At 45.9% G+C, this 20,006-nt stretch overlaps 1 protein-coding gene across 1 annotated transcript in view; it reads left to right on the top strand.

Annotated features, from left to right (window-relative positions):
• Window positions 1–20,006, top strand: part of CTTNBP2NL (CTTNBP2 N-terminal like) — a 363,525-nt gene that overhangs the window by 220,282 nt on the left and 123,237 nt on the right. The window contains exon 5 of the mRNA XM_043533647.1: window positions 3,116–3,263. Within this exon, the coding sequence (XP_043389582.1) occupies window positions 3,234–3,263 (30 nt within the window). The 5' untranslated portion in view covers window positions 3,116–3,233. The remainder of the gene's footprint in view (window positions 1–3,115; window positions 3,264–20,006) is intronic.

The raw sequence follows: 20,006 nt of genomic DNA, 5'->3' as shown, positions 1-20,006 counted from the left end.
GTACCTGTACCGGCCCAGGGGCAGGGGGCGGGGTGCTGAGACAGATACCAACACCCCTCAGGTCGAGTCCCTGGAGAGGCTGGTGTAAGGGGGTTTTTTAGCACTAAGATTGGAATGCTTACGCTCTTTGGAATGGAAGATTTAGATCCCAGCAGGACTCACTCAGCCATTCGACCTTCAGCTGTAGATAAATTGAGCTTGGACATAATAAACTGCATGGGATAATCAGGTTTGCCCAGGGCTATGAGTTGGACACTGAAGATCCCGTGTAAGAGCTGGGGGACACCCTAGCGTGGTTGACCAAACACCTCCCTTCCCAGCAGTTCTGTGCTGTGCACTGGCTGGGGTGCTTCATCACCACGGTGGCTGCATTTCATTGATACTTAATGAAGCACCTTGGGATGAAAGGTGCTCTGTGTAAATATCTCTATTGACTGAAGGAAACAGCCCCTGGACTCATCAGTTCAGAGGAGGAAGATGTGTGTCCCCTGATTGATTCGCTCATTGGACCATTTCATCTAGAGCTCACACGGTTGGCTAAAATATTTCTCCAAACGAGTCTCTCGTGCCTTCCAAGGAAAGGGAAGATACAGGGTGTATCATGGCCAGTATGGGATCCAGTCCTGTGACTACAAGACCAGAGAGCATTTGTGAACATACACACTGGAGAAAACCCCACGATGAAACTCTCACTAGCCCTGGGTTTGAACTTTAATCTAGAGTAAGTGTCAGCCTCGTTCTCCCCCAACTGGTCCCCGGATCCTGCCTTACTATCTAACACCTCTAAGCTATGGAAAGAGAGACTTCCGGCTGAGCGTAGCCTCTAGATGCTCAGGGCCTGCCCCGCTCCCACTGCAGTTAGGGGTTTCGCCCAGTTGCCCTTGGCTGCAGCAGGCACAGGCCCTACGCCAGGAAGAGGTTCTTTTACAGCTCAGTCTGTTTGTACACTGCTTGCAAAAAACTAATAGTAATGTTTTGAGCTCAGACAGCCCTCTATGGGCCTCCTCCTGAACTGGTGAATTTGGTTTTGCCGGTTTTGCCATGGACTTCAGTGATCAGGGCCCAAATATCTGCAGAGCTCTGTATAAACATTAACTAACTAAGCCTCACTCTGCCCAGGGGAAGTTGTTGAGTATTATCCCCAGTTTAGAGATGAGGAAACTGAGGCACAAACAGAGTTTTTTGAGTGACCTGCCTAGGTTGCACAAGAAGCTGCTGGCAGACCTGAGAATAAAACCCAGGGCTTCCAATCATGTGCCTTAGGCCACCAGACCACGCTTGGCTTTCTTAGGGCCTAAACCTGCAATCTGAAACAATCCCGCAGTGGAATTTAGGAGTGAAGGTTCAGATCCTTAAGAGGAAGGGACGTCGGGGAAAATGTTCTTCAATATATTTCATGTGATTAGTAAATTTCTGTTGAGTTCCAGACCTAGGCACGCACAATGGAAAGACAGGCCTTGCCTCAAAGAGCCCACAGTCTAAGTACCATGGTCAGTCCCTGGGGACAGGCAGAGCACGCTTTGTGTTGCTCTCAGGCTACCCGCTATAGCCAATGCCCAAAGGGAGGGGGATGGTCTTTCTGGAGGGGGGGCTTTTTCCAAGTATGCACAACATGCAGAGCTTCGGAGGGGGCATAGAGGAAAGAAAATATGACAAACTGAGGCCTCTGGGATGGCTCTTCTCCTAGCCTCTTTGGCTGATGCATTAGTACTAGCATTGTAAACGGAAATGGCCCTTCATTGTCTGGGGGCGAGAGAGAAATCAGTGATACTTTAAATCAATAATGCAACAAGAATTACCAGGAGAGGAAGAGATGATCAGCAAATGAACTGAACATCAGACACGGTGACTCTCTCTCTACCTAAATCGAACGGCCTGGCTCTGCATGGTTATTTTGCAGGGGGAGTTCCAGCTTTATAACAAGAATAAAAACAATGAAGTGCTTCTGCTGTAATGGGGTCCCTGCTGCCTGGAAGAGGACCCTGCCCTACGTATGGAAATAACTTTAACACCCAGAAAGTGGGGCTGGGGCAGTGGGGGGGGGGGGGCGTTCAAAAAGAGCCTGGCACATGAATAGCTACTCACTAGTTTTCTGTATTGTGACTAAGGCAACTGGCCAGCTGAACCACTGATTTTCCCCCTAAAGGCTTTCATGTCATTGCCTATAATGTGGTGGTGGTTGTTTTCCTCTCAGCAGGTAAATTTCTTTCCGTGTTCTCAGAATTGAATCACTCTCACAGAATCACAGAGGCAATGCAGGCCAATGGGTAGGGCACTTGCACTGGGAGCTCAAGAGACCTGAGTGCTGTTCCCTGGTTTGCTGTGTGAGCTTGGCCAAGTTGCTTTGCCTCTTCGTGACTCAGTTTCTCCGTCCATAAAATGAGGAGATTGATACTTATCTTCCCTTTGCAAAGTGCTTTGAGATCTAATGGATAAACAGCACTACAGCAGAGCTAAATATTGTTCCAGAACCTGGGCTTCTCCAACTCCCTCTCCCTGCCTATGCAACATTGTTCCTTAGTAATCATATTGAAGCAAAATTACTGGATCCAATATCTGCAGTTCACCAGTGGGAGGGAGATGCCCGCAGCTCCATGTCTGATTGTAAATGCCACTACAGTGCTGGAGCTGCAAGGCTGAGGCATGGAGCTCTCAGATCCCCATCTCTGGGAAAAGCTAGGCCAGGGCAGTTTCATTTACATGATTTAGTATGTTCCATACTCATAGTTCCACATATCCTGTGTGACTGCTTTACTTGGAATGTATCTGTGTTCTGACTGTACAAATCTCAATGGATTGCGATTGCGACTGTATTCCTGAAAGGGCCTGGGCACCGAGCGCAAAGAGTGTCACAGCTTTCTGGAAAAAGAAAAGGAGTACTTGTGGCACCTTAGAGACTAACCAATTTATTTGAGCATAAGCTTTCGTGAGCTACAGCTCACTTCATCGGATGCATCCAGCTTTCTGGGTGAGCTTAGAACACTAGAGTCTGTCTTTTAAAAATATGCGGGGGGAAGCTACTAGGTCAGAAGAAGCTCAAGGATGAATTTGTAAGCTCAGACGCGTACTGGGGAAATGAATATGAAGCTCATGTTGGTGCTTCCTTTCTTGGCAGGCATGTGCAGGATGAATCTTGTTAAGATGACAATAAACGAAGGTTTTACACCATTCACTGAAGGAAACAGCCCCTGGAGTCGTCATCAAACCTGAGAAACGCACCTGGCTAGAGCAAGATGAACATAAGAGACACAGCCTCAGGACAGGTATGATTCCAGATGCACAGAGTGCAGACAAGCGGACATGTTTCTGGCCTGCTGGTTTAGCAGGCTTAACCCCCAGTTCCACTGCGTGGCTGCAGCTTTCTCCTTCCCATCAATTGGAAAGAAAACAGTGTGCTATATAATGCTCTGACTAAACCAACAACAGCAATGTGTAATGTCCTACCTTGTGTGTGTGCAGTGCTGCTTTCTCACGGACGGGGTGCATGCGCGCATGAGTGTACATGCACAATACTGCCTGTGTGTATTAGGGCTGCCAGTTTTGGTTGGACGTATTCCTGGAGGTTTCATCACATGACATAATCTTTACTTAAAGATTAATCTTTAATTCTTGGAGACTCCAGGAGAATCCTAACCTGTATGTTCAGGGACAGGGTACACTGAACTATTTTGAGGGGGCAGGGGGATGTATCTGTCGCTCCCTATAGACCCCACACACACACCAAAAATCATCCCTGATACTAACAGAGGGTTTGTCTCTGCTCAGATAGAAGTGTTGTTTTACTGTTGAGTATAGCATTTGTTCCTGGGTTAATGCCTGTTGTGGAAAGGAACCAAAGGAATTTGCATGTAGCTGGTGGCTGTGATGTTTTGGAGTCACCCAGACTGGCAAGGGGTTCTGTCACTGCCTGTCTTATAACTTTGGGTGCCTTAACGCCATGCTGCTCTGGCTCAGATCCTGGCACCCAGAGCCAGCCCACAAGCATAAAGGTCTCACCCTGGCTTCCACCAGCCTCATTACTCCTCATAGGGTGTCCCCAAGAGCCCTTCTGATCTCAAGTCACCCCAGATCTGTCCTCCCACTGAGCTCTTAATTGCCAGATACTCGGGCCGTTCCCCTCTGGTTGGTCACCCGCAAAGGTGTGAAACCTGTCCCCAGTTATCAGTTCCCTTTGGCACCCACAGTTTGCACAACAGAGACCTGCTTGGGGTAAAAATAAACGAAATGAAGAAAAATCACTGAATCAGAGATGAAATAGTGAGGAAAAGCTAGCACATACAAGTTACACAGCAAATAAACATAAAGAGACAACTTCAAGCTTTACCCCTGTATACGAGATAAATTTCCACTTTGCCTCTGAACAATTTCCTAGTGTGCCTCCTGTCCGAGAGGGGATCCAGTGTTTCACAGACAGCTTCCCTCTTCGAGGCTGCACATGGATACCTTTCACTGCAAATCCCTTCCCGTTGAATAGGTTTTAAAGGTGTTTGTTTTTATTTTCTCCCACACTATCGTAATTCATGGTTATTCAGAGAAAGGGGGTTGGGGCAGGGGGATTCTCTCTTGGGGTATCTCAGTGTCTTCCCATTAACCGTAATGGCCCATCATTTGTCCTTTCCTGGGTTGGTATTTGTGTCTGGTTTTGTGTAAACACCCAGTTCGAGAAGAGCTTTTCCCTGCTGTGAGGTGTATTTCGAATTGTAGTATGGGTCATGAGGACAGTATTCTATGTACACAAATACACTGATTCATAACCACAGTCTGTACCCATATCCCATAATGACCATCAAGTTCGGGACAGTGGAACCTCTCATAAAAGACGTCACCCGACACATTGTATACACAAAAAGAAAAGGAGTACTTGTGGCACCTTAGAGACTAACCAGTTTATTTGAGCATGAGCTTTCGTGAGCTACAGCTCACTTCATCGGATGCATAGCATATCGTGGAAACTGCAGAAGACATTATATACACACAGAGACCATGAAACAAAACTTCCTCCCACCCCACTCTCCTGCTGGTAACAGCTTATCTAAAGTGATCATCAAGTAGGGCCATTTCCAGCACAAATCCAGGTTTTCTCACCCTTCCCCCCCCCACACACACACATACAGACTCACTCTCCTGCTGATAATAGCCCATCCCTCTTTGAAACCTCTCTTTATAATGCGCATGATAATCAAGGTGGGTCATTTCCAGCACTAATCCAGGTTTTCTCACCCCCCCCCCCACACACCCCCCTCCAAAAACCACACACACAAACTCACTCTCCTGCTGGCAATAGCTTATCTTACAATGTGCACAGCAATCAAGGTGGGCCATTTCCAGCATAAATCCAAGTTTAACCAGAACGTCTTGGGGGGGGTTTGTAGGAAAAAAACAAGGGGAGATAGGCTACCTTGCATAATGACTTAGCCACTCCCAGTCTCTATTCAAGCCCAAATTAATAGTATCCAATTTGCAAATGAATTCCAATTCAGCAGTTTCTCGCTGGAGTCTGGATTTGAAGTTTTTTTGCTTTAAGATAGCGACCCTCATGTCTGTGATTGCGTGACCAGAGAGATTGAAGTGTTCTCCGACTGGTTTATGAATGTTATAATTCTTAACATCTGATTTGTGTCCATTTATTCTTTTACGTAGAGACTGTCCAGTTTGACCAATGTACATGGCAGGGGGGCATTGCTGGCACATGATGGCATATATCACATTGGTGGATGTGCAGGTGAACGAGCCTCTGATAGTGTGGCTGATGTTGTTAGGCCCTGTGATGGTGTCCCCTGAATAGATATGTGGGCACAGTTGGCAACGGGCTTTGTTGCAAGGATAGGTTCCTGGGTTAGTGGTTCTGTTGTGTGGTATGTGGTTGTTGGTGAGTATTCGCTTCAGGTTGGGGGGCTGTCTGTAGGCAAGGACTGGCCTTTCTCCCAAGATTTGTGAGAGATTTGTATACACAGGAACACTGTGTCCAGCCAGTGGATTCAGTTGCTTACTCTTTGGGGTTGAGACCTCCTGAGGGGCTTTCTCAGGCAGGTGGCTTGGGATTTCAGGATCACTCAACCAATCCGTAGATAGCTGCACCACGTGTGCAATGCTGCCCGCAAGTGGATGGGATAGAGGGGTGAGGGGTGCACATGCTAGTTGGTCTAAATTCTTCAAATTTTCACATTTTTCAGGAAAATCAAGTTTTTCATGAAAATGTGCTGCTGTGTGTGTTTACCATTGCGTGTGTTTGACGCACATGTATGCGTTTTGTGTTTACCATTGCGTGTGTGTGCATGCACATGTATGCATTTTATGCTGCCCTCCAAGGGATAAGGTCTGTCAAACCTCCTTGTGCTTGTAAATAGTTTCCCTTTACCTGCTCAGCAGGTCGACACAGACGAGGGGCGGAGACTGTCTGTGTTTGTACAGGTCCTGGCCCATGACTGGCGCTGCTAGGTGCTACCGCCATACGAACACTGATAGTCATGTCTGTGTGCCTTGGGCTCATGCCCTTTGGGTCTGTCTGTCTCTGCAGAGTGTTCTCTATGCTGGAGTAACCGATGGCCTGATTTCCAGAGGCTCGGTTCACTGTCAGCCACACTGACAATAAGAGAAGAGCTGAGTTTCCAGGGCTGCCAGTCCAGTGCCTCACGCTAGCTCTGAGCTCCCTGGGACAGACAAAACAGGTGTGCGCCCGCACCTGGTTAGACACCAAGGAGGAAATCTTGGTTATTTGCAAAGACTGCAAAGCTCTAGCGCTTGCAGTCGATGGCGACAGCAGCCGGAGCTGCTGTGTCCTGCTTCGTCTTTCAGGAAGGCTTCGTGCGGATTTCACCCGCTGTGTGTGAGGACATGGTTACTCTGAGCTTGATGCCTTTGAAGTGTTTTTCTGACTGAATCTCTTCAGGTTGCCTCATGCCTCAAAGCAGAGCCGTGATTTGTTGTTGCTGGTTTAGAGGCATGTTTGTTTGTTTGACTGAGCTGCACTGGCACAATGCTCACAAAATATCCCACTTGCCAGCACAGGAAATGTCTTTCAGTCCCCTGGTTTGCCATGAAATCCTATTTTTAAATAAAAACCCCAAGATAATCTGTCCGGTGTCAGGACGGGGTATGACATGATAGGTTCATGGGGTCTCATGTACAGCTGCAAAGTTCTTCCTATTTAAGAGTGGCTGCAAGACAAAAGGAAGGTCAGATGTGCACCAAACTGTTTGATCATCACACGTCATGCTTCGCAGCTCTGGGCTTCTTTGTTGTTTTTATCACGCAGATGAGAAATATATCCAAAGATCTGTGGGAATGATCAACAAGAGTACTGCAAACCAAATCGTTATTCAAACACTAATGCAACATTTTTAATTTCGTTATTATTTTTTAACTCCCTTGGCTTTTTCTGTGTTCATTTCCATCCAGAATAATGATGGCTGCATTAGCAGAAGGTGATTTAATTGTACAAACTTTAGAAAAGCAGGGAGCCTGGTTTTTCTAAATGTAGAGCGTTAGCAATTCCCCACATGCTTGTGTTCATCTTAAGAATCAATAAAGCGCAAACATGTCTAATTACCCTGAAATATTTTGCAAAATCGGAAGTCAGATTAGATTTTGCTTAAGCATCAAATAAAAACTTTAATGTCCACCAGAATCAATATGTTACCCATGGGCCCGAAGATTTCCACTTGTAATGAAGGTCTGTAATAACATTAAGATCTTCCTGAATACATTTACTTTTTTTCCCCCTCCTTACCACAGAGATCGAAATATAATTAGCTGGAAAAATAATGCTCAGCTGCTTTCCTTGCCACACATTCTGAATGCACGTGTTCATGAACATCAGTCTCAAATATTTTAATTACTTAATTAAGCACAAAGAATATTTTACCTGCATAGTAATTCTTCCAAAAGGGGGCAGGAAGGGATTATTGTGTTGATTGGGAGTGAAAATGAGTTATATGGCAAATTCTATATGGTGAGTGTGGCTAGGTTTTTGGTTTTTTTGTTGTTGTTGTTCCTGGAAAAAGGGTTGATAAAAAAGGGAGGTTTTGTGTGGTCTCCATTTTTCTTCAAAAGGTTTGGATTTTTATCAAAAACTTGAAAACCAAACTTTTCCTGTTTTTGACTGAAACTTTTCGGTGTTTTGTTTTTGTCAGCGAACACCAGAAAATGCTACTCAAAATGCAGACGTGTCTGTGTGGATGAAAACCACGTTTTTCTTTTTAAAAAAAAAAAAAATCTCCTGAATGGAAAAGTCTGACCAGTCCCAATGGTGACGTGGGACCACATTCACTGATTTCGCCAACCCAGCTCTTCCTCTCACCTCTTCAGTGCACACAGAAGATGCAGTCCTGATACTTCCTTGTGCAAGGGCTCAGGACCGTGCTTTTTTCCACTGGAATGGTGACAATCGTCTGTTCGTAGCATTGCACATGCTGTATTATTCATAGCTCATTTGAGTGATCAGGTCCTCCACTGACCAGATGTTCCTCGCTGCTTTATGATTCCGGAATAGCTTAGGGGTTTATGTGTTAGCAGATGCCAAACGCGCTAGCTGGAATGAGTAGGGAAGGGCGAGGAAATTACGAGAGCCATGATTTTTTGACAACATTCATAACTGAGTCTCATACCCCTGGCTGAAATCACCAGTCTGTCTATTTTACGTTGTATTCGTGCAGGAAACGACAGTTATTGCTCTCTAATGAGATACATAGGGCAACTGTTTATACCATTGGTGGTGTTCCCCACTGTCACTCCTCCCCCCCCTCCTCCCCCACACACACATTCCCACCCCCCTTCAATGAATTTAAATCCTAAACTTCCTTTAACAACTGGAACAAATACATTGTCATTTTGCTCAATGATGTACAGTTTGACGGGACCACTCAACATACACTCAACATTTCATCCGCTAAATAGGAGACAGCAACACTAATCATGCCCCAGCAGAGAGGTATATTCTAAATGGATAGGAATAAACAGACATAAATGTTGTTATGCATTTTGAGTGCATCTTCTATTTTCCAGGCTCCACTGCAGTAATGAGGCAAATTCTGTTCCGCTTTATGCTAACATCTTTTGAAAGTCTTTTGAAATGGGCGGGATCACTCTAGATTTATCCCCCTGTAAATGGGAGCAAATTTGGCTCCATTCCTCCAGCGTCTGAAGCCTGCTATCTCCCATAATACATGGAGCACCATTGAGGTGTCCAGCATTCACTCAGTAGTTTTGGAGCAAATGCAGACAGTGGTATGCTCCCAGTGCTTTTTAGGAGCCTAGTTGTTCTGCCACTGGATTTGCTAGCAAAACATACCCGGTCTCCAGCAGGAACGGCTACGGGTCACAACACACATCCTGCTACGTGCTGCCAGCTCCCTCAACTCCCAGTGACTCTTGGGTGTTCAGAGGCCACAGCAACTTTCAAGATCAGGCCCTCAGTGAAGTAAAGTCTGTCACTGATGTGGGCCATTTAGAAAGGAAGCTAAGGCACTGGCCTTGGGCTTTGGTGATATGAGCCAATTCCCAGCTCTGCCAAAGACACCCTGTGTGACCTGGGCAAATCCCTTAACCTCTCTGTGCCACAGTTCCCTTCTGTCAAATAAGAATAATGATATTCCCTTTGTCTGACTGTCGTCTTAACCTGTATATGCTCTGTGGGGCGGGAATGTCTCTTGCTATGTTTGCATAACCCTGATCTCAGTGGGAGCCTGTAGGTGCTATCTAAATGCTACCCATACACATACATTTAAGCGCTGCAGGGGAGGAGCTTTTCAACACACCTAAAGAACTTAGGAGCAAGAGTGACTTTCACTTTTGAATTCCTCAGCTGCTTTTGAAAATGTTCCCCAGGTTGCCTTTGCAACAGACACAGACCTCTCTTCCCAAAAGCCATCTGCATTGTTTCAAAACATGACTTGTCGGTGATACTGATCCAGCATGTGTTTCATTTCACTGGGAGTTATTAGCGGGAGTTCTTATTACTATTTATTTATTAATTAGTCATTAATTATCTATTGAGTGCGTGTGTGTGCTCCACAATGGACAAGAAAGGAGAAAGCATTTGAATTCTCCACCTTTGTTGACAGCTTTAGCTAATTATTGGGTTATTTGATGGTAGGACAATAGAAAAAAAATCACAAAAGGGTTTTTCTTTTCGGTCAGAATTTTTCTACCCGCTCAGTCCCCAAGAGAAAACTTCTCCGTTGGAGACGGAGGCTTTTTTATTGCAGATCTACATCCACGTAAGCAGGCCTGGAGCTCTAGTCCTTGTATCTTTACCCTGTCATGGCAACTCGGGAGGTCTTCTGCATTTTTGCCCCCAGGCAGCACATGACTAATAAGAAACCCAAGGAATCCCTTTTTAAGCGAAGCTCAGATGCCAGGGAGATTGACTGTAAACAGATTTACTGAAGTTTGCAACCACATTTCACCAACCATTATTCTAATTAGCCCTTGTGCTGTGGACTGTGCAATGGGATTTCTTTTTTTCCCCCTCCCTCTGCAAATGAACAATGCAATTAAATCACTGAGTTGGCTTCCTGAAAGCTTGGATGCCTTCTTGCTCTCAGCCCAGCCAGGCTGCCATTCAAATCGGCACCAGGGCCTGCTGAGCCCGAAATCACATGCCTAGCCGACACATCTGGGAGCTGACACAGGAGGGCGTTCTGAAGGAAGCTTCAGTAATTTTCTCACCCCCTCTGCTCACCAGCGTTCCTTTCTGACTGCTGCAAACACCACACAAAACAAAGCTGCTGAAGGTGGAGGCAAAGGGAGAAGGCCAGTGAAGACGTAAGCTGCTTTGCAGGAGCACAACGATCGAGCAGGACTGATTTACAGGGATTGAACGGTTTTCTCTTGCAGTGGCTCTCCGAAAGTTTAAGGCTGGTAATCCTCTAAAGACCCACACAGCACTATATTCCGCAAATTGATGATCCTGCTGGGTGTCAGAGGTTAAACTGGCCAAATAGGGAGCTAGGCAGGAGGGTAACGGAAAGGGCTCTGGGCACGCAAGACAAACAGAGAAGGAAAATTAAACTGGGCGAAGAGGCTCAGGCAAACAAAGGCCACAGCAAAGCAGTGAAATCCAGACTCTCTCCCGCTGCTGTTGGGAGGTGGTGTGCACTATTTGCACATCGTAATCTGTGCCGCAGGACCGCTGGGCAGCACCCTGAGAAAGACAAGCAGTTCCTCCTTTCGGCGGTGGCAGTCACCCAGATGAAGCAGTGAGAATGGCACCGGGGGAGCCCACCAGGCTCAGGCCAGACCAGTGTTGCACGAACTCAGGGAACTCGGCGCAGGTCCAGTCTCAAAGCCGTGGGGGCTGAAGCTGCTGCCCATGAAGTTCTGTAATATTCGCCGGGCCCTAACCACTGCTCGGCGAGACGGGTACCAGAGAACCGGTGCCTGTGCTCCTCTTATACTGCCAGGGGTTGAGGCCTAGCGGGACATTCTTACCCTTTATCACCGGAGATCCTAAATATGCCCTTGGAGGCCTCTTCTTACCTAGGTTCTAATATTGATGTCCATCACAGTTGTATCGGGGCACCTTTCCTTCCTTCTCCCGTGACACCCAGCGATTACCTCTGTCTCTTAGATGCCTTATTTGAAGAACAATGTATCCCAAATTCTAGCAGTGCTAGTTAGCTCTGTCTGCTACATACATGCTCCCATAAAGAGGGCACATTTCATTTTACAAGGAGAATACATTCATCTTTGACTCTTGTTGTGTGCATTGTCCTTGCCGGAGATATAGCAGCCAGAGTTTTATTTACACACTGCTTCATCTTTCAAATCCCACTAACATTCCTGACTCAATTTCCCTCTGCTTCTCCCTGCTGATAAATCAATGAAGGATCTAAAGGATCCGATCAACCACAACTGAACACTTGCAAGAGCAAAACTGAAGCATTCAAGTTACCGCTTCTCCAGGGGAAGCAGACGCACCAGTATCTCCCTCGCCGTCTCTGCAGAGACCTGCATCAACTATTGGTGGTTTTGCTTACCAAGGGCACTTTAAACGAGCAGTCAGTGAATGGCGAGGTGTCAGTATGGACAGGGAGCTTATCAATATGTAAGACAGGTGCAGGGTATGATTGTTTCTCGGAGACGCCACCTAGTGGGCTGTGATTTCACCATGATGTTGGATTTTTCATTCAGCTTTAGCAGGGCCTACAGGTTTCCCATTCACTGTTAAGGGCAGCTGCACGTTTTCCATTCAGGACTTGTCCGGGCTGCAAGTTTCCCATTCAGTCTTAGCGGCAGCTGTCTGGGTCTAGCGAGCTTTCTCACAGCGCTCTCAGCCAGAAAGTGTGGTGGATTCATTCAGACTGTGGCAACATCCCCTGCAGGCACCCCATAATGTCTGTGACCAGTACATCCAGAGAAAGAAAGCCAAGACCTCACAGCCTCCTGCAAACTCACTGTAAAATATTACTGCACTCTGCCGCATGAGCTCAGAAAGCTGCAGTGGCATTGGTGGAAGATCTAGTGCTTTGAGGACTATTTTTGTGTTTCCAATGAATTAACAAGGGATTGTAGCGGAGGGAGGCGTAATGACACTGTATCTCCGGGGTAGGCATAGGCAGACCGTGAGCCAAATCTAAATTGCCAGACACTTTTGAACTGACTCCGAAATCTTTTATTTACTTATTATCATTATTATTTTTGTATTATTTTCTCTGGAGTCTGGACCTTGCCTATACCTTGACCAAAAAGATATTTCAAATGCAAGCCCACAAAATTTCATGCTGCTTTCCCTCCCATTGCATCTGTTCTCCAAATTAGCCTTCTACCAAAACTGAGCAGGATTTCAAGGGGCCATTTTTCTCATGAATTTCATTGTCCTGATCTGAATAGCATTTTTTCTATTATTTTGTCCATCGGGGGAAAGATCCAAACCTATTATGGCTGGAACATGTCACACCCCTTCCTCCATTCCCCTCTCCATTTTAATAACCTAATTATGGGAAGGTTGGAGGAGAGCTGAATAATATCTAAGCAGAATTTGTCACTTATATGAGCAGCCAATAACTGCCCAGAGATTAATCAGCTGATGCTGACTCACTGTAAACTAATAGCTGGACGGTCGCTGCTGCAGTGGTAATTTCTAAACCTGCTCAGCAACCACTTGGAGTCTCTCTGCGCTCTCGCTGGAAACCCACATTCAGGAACAGGAGAAATGGAGAGTGCAGGTTTCCGAGAGCACCTTTCATCCCAACAGATCCCAAATCATTTCACAACCGGGGGCTCTGATCCTGCAAATGCTTACCCAAAGGATTCTCATTAATGTCAATTGGTTATGGACAGGCACCACTGGGAGATATTTTCCCCTGTGCTAAGGGCTGGCTTCTCGGGGATGCCATTTTAGATTTGGTCTTGGTGAGTAATGAGGACCTCATAGAGGAAATGGTTGTAGGGGATAATCTTGGCTCAAGTGATCATGAGCTAATTCAGTTCAAACTGAATGGAAGGATTAACAAAAATAAATCTGCGACTAGGGTTTTTGATTTCAAAAGGGCTGACTTTCAAAAATTAAGGAAATTAGTTAGGGAAGTGGATTGGACTGAAGAATTTATGGGTTTAAAGGTAGAGCAGGCCTGGGATTATTTTAAATTAAAGCTGCAGAAGCTATCGGAAGCCTGCATCCCAAGAAAGGGGAAAAAATTCATAGGCAGGAGTTGTAGACCAAGCTGGATGAGCAAGCATCTTAGAGAGGTAATTAAGAAAAAGCAGAAAGCATATAGGGAGTGGAAGAAGGGAGGGATCAGTAAGGCAAGCTACCTTATTGAGGTCAGAATATGTAGGGATAAAGTGAGACAGGCTAAAAGTCAAGTAGAGTTGGACCTTGCAAAGGGAATTAAAACCAATAGTAAAAGGTTCTATAGTCATATAAATAGGAAGAAAACAAAGAAAGAGGAAGTGGGACCGCTAAAAACTGAGGATGGAGTGGAGGTCAAGGATAATCTAGGCATGGCCCAATATCTGAACAAATACTTTGCCTCAGTCTTTAATAAGACTAAAGAGGATCTTAGGGATAATGGTAGCATGATAAATGGGAATGAGGATATGGAGGTAGACATCACCATATCTGAGGTAGAAGCGAAACTCAAACAGCTTAATGGGACTAAATCGGGGGGCCCAGATAATCTTCATCCAAGAATATTAAAGGAATTGGCACAAGAAATTGCAAGCCCATTAGCAAGAATTTTTAATGAATCTGTAAACTCAGGGGTTGTACCGTATGATTGGAGAATTGCTAACATAGTTCCTATTTTTAAGAAAGGGAAAAAAAGTGATCCAAGTAATTATAGGCCTGTTAGTTTGACATCTGTAGTATGCAAGGTCTTGGAAAAAATTTTGAAGGAGAAGGTAGTTAAGGACATTGAAGTCAATGGTAAATGGGACAAAATACAACATGGTTTTACAAAAGGTAGATCGTGCCAAACCAACCTGATCTCCTTCTTTGAGAAAGTAACAGATTTTTTAGATAAAGGAAACGCAGTGGATCTAATTTACTTAGATTTTAGTAAGGCGTTTGATACGGTGCCACATGGGGAATTATTAGTTAAATTGGATAAGATGGGCATCAATAGGAAAATTGAAAGGTGGATAGGGAATTGGTTAAAGGGGAGACTACAACGGGTCCTACTGAAAGGTGAACTGTCAAGTTGGAGGGAGGTTACCAGTGGAGTTCCTCAGGGATCGGTTTTGGGACCAATCTTATTTAATCTTTTTATTACTGACCTGGGCACAAAAAGTGGGAGTGTGCTAATAAAGTTTGCAGATGATACAAAGCTGGGAGGTATTGCTAATTTAGAGAAGGATAGGGATACCATACAGGAGGATCTGGATGACCTTGTAAACTGGAGTAATAGGAATAGGATGAAATTTAATAGTGAGAAGTGTAAGGTCATGCATTTAGGGATTAATAACAAGAATTTTAGTTATAAGCTAGGGACGCATCAACTAGAAGTAACGGAGGAGGAAAAGGACCTTGGAGTATTGGTTGATCATAGGATGACTATGAGCTGCCAATGTGATATGGCTGTGAAAAAAGCTAATGTCGTCTTGGGATGCATCAGGAGAGGTATTTCCAGTAGGGATAAGGAGGTCTTAGTACCGTTATATAAGGCACTGGTGAGACCTCACCTGGAGTACTGTGTGCAGTTCTGGTCTCCCATGTTTAAGAAGGATGAATTCAAACTGGAACAGGTACAGAGAAGGGCTACTAGGATGATCCGAGGAATGGAAAACTTGTCTTATGAAAGGAGACTCAGGGAGCTTGGCTTGTTTAGCCTAACTAAAAGAAGGTTGAGGGGAGATATGATTGCTCTATATAAATATATCAGAGGGATAAATACCAGAGAGGGAGAGGAATTATTTAAACTCAGTACTAATGTGGACACAAGAACAAATGGATATAAACTGGCCACTAGGAAATTTAGATTAGAAATTAGACGAAGGTTTCTAACCATCAGAGGAGTGAAGTTTTGGAATAGCCTTCCGAGGGAAGTAGTGGGGGCAAAAGATCTATCTTGCTTTAAGATTAAACTCGATAAGTTTATGGAGGAGATGGTATGATGGGATAACATGGCTTTGGGTTTAGCTGATCGCGATATTTGGGGTCGGGAAGGAATTTTCCTCCTGGGCAGATTGGAAGGCCCTGGAGGTTTTTCGTCTTCCTCTGTAGCATGGGGCACGGATCACTTGCTGGAGGATTCTCTGCTCCTTGAGGTCTTTAAACTACAATTTGAGGACTTCAATAGCACAGATATAGGTGTGAGGTTTTTTTGTGGGAGTGGTGGGTGAAATTCTGTGGCCTGCGTTGTGCAGGAGGTCAGACTAGATGATCATAATGGTCCCTTCTGACCTAAATATCTATGAATCTATGAATCTATGAAACCTCTGCACATGAGGTGAATTTACCCAAAGAGGGGGAAATAGTTTGCTGAGGTTGGTTCTTCATTTTTGTTTTTTTATGGGTTTTTGTTATTGTTGTTTTGTTTTTTGGCACAATAGAACGGTGCAGCAAACCTCAGCCAACTTCTACCACTGAGCTGCTCCAACGCCGCTGGGAGGTGCCATTGTCCTGTGTAAAGACTTACTGAGGAGGGTTCATTTTCTGGTCAGGATTTGGACTCTACTATGTCCCGTCCTATGCAAGGCTTTCGAATCCCCGTCAGAGGGGAACTGGATGGCCCAGGGAAGTGCAGTCTCCCGGGTGCTCAGTTAATGGTTTGAAATCTGATCCTGGCTAGTAGGGCCTGCTGGTTGCCGAGTCCTATGGGAACTGAGTGTGGGGGATTCTATGAGGTGGTTTCTCCTGGATACTCAGTGGCCCCTCAGCTAAGGGGACTAGAACTGAATAGGCCATAGAACTCCCCTGTAGTCCTCCTAGATCTGGAATGGCTGCGTTGTAGAAAAAGCTTACCCTATCCCAGTCTGAGCAGTACCGGCTCTGTGGATCAACAGAGGGCTTCAAGCATTTGTCAGCCCAGTACCTGATTGCACTGAAATAAAACATCTTGACTGTCATGTCGAGCTCTAAAGGTTTCTGTTGCCTTTTGAAAAGGAGCAGAATCAGACCATTCCAGAGGGAATCATAGAATCATAGAATCATAGAATATCAGGGTTGGAAGGGACCCCAGAAGGTCATCTAGTCCAACCCCCTGCTCGAAGCAGGACCAAGTCCCAGTTAAATCATCCCAGCCAGGGCTTTGTCAAGCCTGACCTTAAAAACCTCTAAGGAAGGAGATTCTACCACCTCCCTAGGTAACGCATTCCAGTGTTTCACCACCCTCTTAGTGAAAAAGTTTTTCCTAATATCCAATCTAAACCTCCCCCATTGCATCTTGAGACCATTACTCCTCGTTCTGTCATCTGCTACCATTGAGAACAGTCTAGAGCCATCCTCTTTGGAACCCCCTTTCAGGTAGCTGAAAGCAGCTATCAAATCCCCCCTCATTCTTCTCTTCTGCAGACTAAACAATCCCAGCTCCCTCAGCCTCTCCTCATAAGTCATGTGCTCTAGACCCCTAATCATTTTTGTTGCCCTTTGCTGGACTCTCTCCAATTTATCCACATCCTTCTTGTAGTGTGGGGCCCAAAACTGGACACAATACTCCAGATGAGGCCTCACCGGTGTCGAATAGAGGGGGACGATCACGTCCCTCGATCTGCTCGCTATGCCCCTACTTATACATCCCAAAATGCCATTGGCCTTCTTGGCAACAAGGGCACACTGCTGACTCATATCCAGCTTCTCCCTTCCTCCAAAGTGCAGAGCTGGGAAATAGGATTCCTTCTGATTAAGAGCTGGGTTGACTTCTGAAGATTTTTGTCATCGGCTCTGTAACTTTCTCAGACAGACCAGGCTTTTCTATGGACCCGTAAATAATGGTCCTTTACCGAGAGTAGGAAATTACCTTTCTCTCTTTCATTTATCTTTATCGGTGATATGGGAGACTTGTAAAGATTCCAGGCCCATTCCTAGGAAACTAAATCCTGTACATGTCACTAGTGGGAAAACCATATTATTTGCAGATGGATTGCATCATAAATGTTTGCAGACAATATGATATTTTACCATAATAAAGGTGGAGGCAAGGGGTTTTAATTTTGTTTTTTGTGTTTTTTTCCCCCTAAGCAAGAAAATCCCCATAGCAGATTTTGATGGTCCTCTTTGCTGCATCAGGGAACTGAAGAGTAGTTCAATAAGCACTACACATATTGCTTTGTCTTTTAATAATAGATAAGCACACACACACTCCTTGCTGCTGTTGTTTTAGACAGCATCTTGGGGAATAAATTGTCCAAAGATTTCCAGTTATTCCGAGATGCAAGGGAATAACGAGTCTGTCTCCAAGAATATCCATTTCCCTGCTCACATTTAAACCTGTACTAGTCCCAACCAAACATTGATCCAGGAAGGTGATGCTCTTTAGCTATTGCAGAAAATTTGATCCCAGTCCCCTCATCTCTGTCCTTCAGACCAAATGCTTGCCATGTTCGTGCTTACAAAGATTTTGGCTTTTCTCCCTCTCCCGCACATTCCGCTGGGTCTGTTTTAACCCAGCCCCATACTACAGATGCCACTTGCTCTGTGTTATCAGCAGAAACTAGCTGCCAACAGAGCCACCGTGGCCCTAGAGCTCAAGCTGCTGTCCTCTGATGGCCGCAAAGCCTTTACAAGGGTTCTTTCGGTTTCACTGATGCAGGGCAAGTTCAGGCAGGTTGTTCAAACTCACGTGTGTTGGCATGTGTCCCCTGCCCTCCCCAACACACACTCCTCTGTGACTACAAAGACCTTTCCAAACCAGCTCAACCTTCATCCTTCCCAGGGATGCTGTTCTCTGATCTATTTTCCGGATTTCATTCCGCCCTAACGGGATTGCCGGTAAATATACTATTTTGGAGCCTGCCTCCAGAACCTGGCATTAAGGTTGTAGATATAACGTCCTCCTCGAGTGGTCAGCAGGGCTCGATCCAGCATTCAGCGAAGTGGTCCAGCAGACTGGCTAGCGAATGAGGTCAAAGGGCCTGGGGTTGTGTTCTTGGCTCTGCGCCCTTGGGCAGATCATGGCCTCTCTTTATTTCCCCTCCGGCCCTTTGTCTATTGTGGCTACTTTGAGTCTAAGGTCCTTGGGACAAGGATTGTCTCTCTCTGTGTGTACCTGTCAGGAGCAAGGACCTGCAGCAAGCCTGCTGGCCTGCTAACTTAACCCCTCAGACACCCTACTGAGCACAGCTGGGCCCCAGATTAGCCAGCAGACTGTCCCGATTGGCTGAGGGGATCAACAGACCTGCTCTTAAAACTGGCAGCAGGATGCTGACTGCTCAAAGCATTTGCCCCCGGCCGCAATAGCTCTCGGACCTGCTTGTTCCAGCCCTGCTCCTGCCTTTCCTTATTCCAGGTAACCTGGCTCTGAGCTTCGGCTCTGACCCTGCCTCTGGTATCTGACCTCTGACTTCGGTTCTGATCCTGGCTCCTGACTGAAGCTGTGCCCTTTGGCTTGGGCATCTGAATCTGGTGTTGGGCTCCAATTCCCAGCTATCGGCGCCTATTCTAACTAGTAGGCCTGACCCCTGCTCTGACGATTGGGTCTTGCTCTCCTCTAACTGCTGGGCGCAGCCACGCAGGCCCAGTCCCTGACACCCAGCTCAATGGGGCCCCTAGTTCAGTTGGTGCCTTTCGGTGCGGTTGCAATATAAATAATAATCCTGGGATCGTCAATGCTAAAGGCTTGAGTCTCTACTGCTCCAGGTAAAGGAGTACATCTTTAACAGGTTGCTGTAGTAGACTCTTATCTACTCATGGACCCACCGCTAGACAGGAACGGAGACGCTCCTAGGGTGGGTTCCACCAGCCCTCCCCTCCAAGGCCCTGCACTGATTGCCCATGTGCTTTTGTAACATGTGCTGCATGTATGAGAATACACAGGCACGTTGTGGCTTCGCCGTGGCTCTCTTGTGTAAGAAAAACACAGTTTAAGGCACGCAAGAGATCACGCTGCCTTTGCAACCTGCACATTTTCTGCTCTAATGCTTTGTGTGCTCCAGGTCTCAGTATTAATCACAGGAGCATATGGCTCTGCTCACAGCCTATGATCCCTTCCATGTCCCTGTTTAGGGCATGCAACATAAAATGCTAATTATTTTAAATTTGATACAGGTGTTAATAAGGGCTGATGACTTGAGCTGTGATAGATTTAACCCTTCCTTAGGGACCCTACCTCTAGGAGGCTGACCACATGTAAAAGAGGGTGAAAGTGACCTGTTCCCAGTATTTGAATAAAGAAAGGCCAAAGGAGGATGGGGGAGAAGAAAAGGTAAAGAAGGGATGAAAAAAATCCCTCCACCTTTGGCTGAACCAAGAGGAGCTGTACTAAGTTTATCTCAACTAGAACCCACTCTTTGCCAGCCTTACAAGGCTGAGTGCAAACTTTCAGTGGTTCATCAAGCAAGCCAATTGCTCACTTGCATCTGGAAGAGCGATGTGCCATAATATGGCGGTTCCCAACTCATGCGCTATT

Source organism: Chelonia mydas, chromosome 21 (genome assembly GCF_015237465.2).
Source record: "Chelonia mydas isolate rCheMyd1 chromosome 21, rCheMyd1.pri.v2, whole genome shotgun sequence".
Classification (NCBI taxonomy): domain Eukaryota; kingdom Metazoa; phylum Chordata; order Testudines; family Cheloniidae; genus Chelonia; species Chelonia mydas.
The sequence above is the reverse complement of the archived record's forward strand: the minus strand, read 5'-3'. Positions and strand labels throughout refer to the sequence as shown.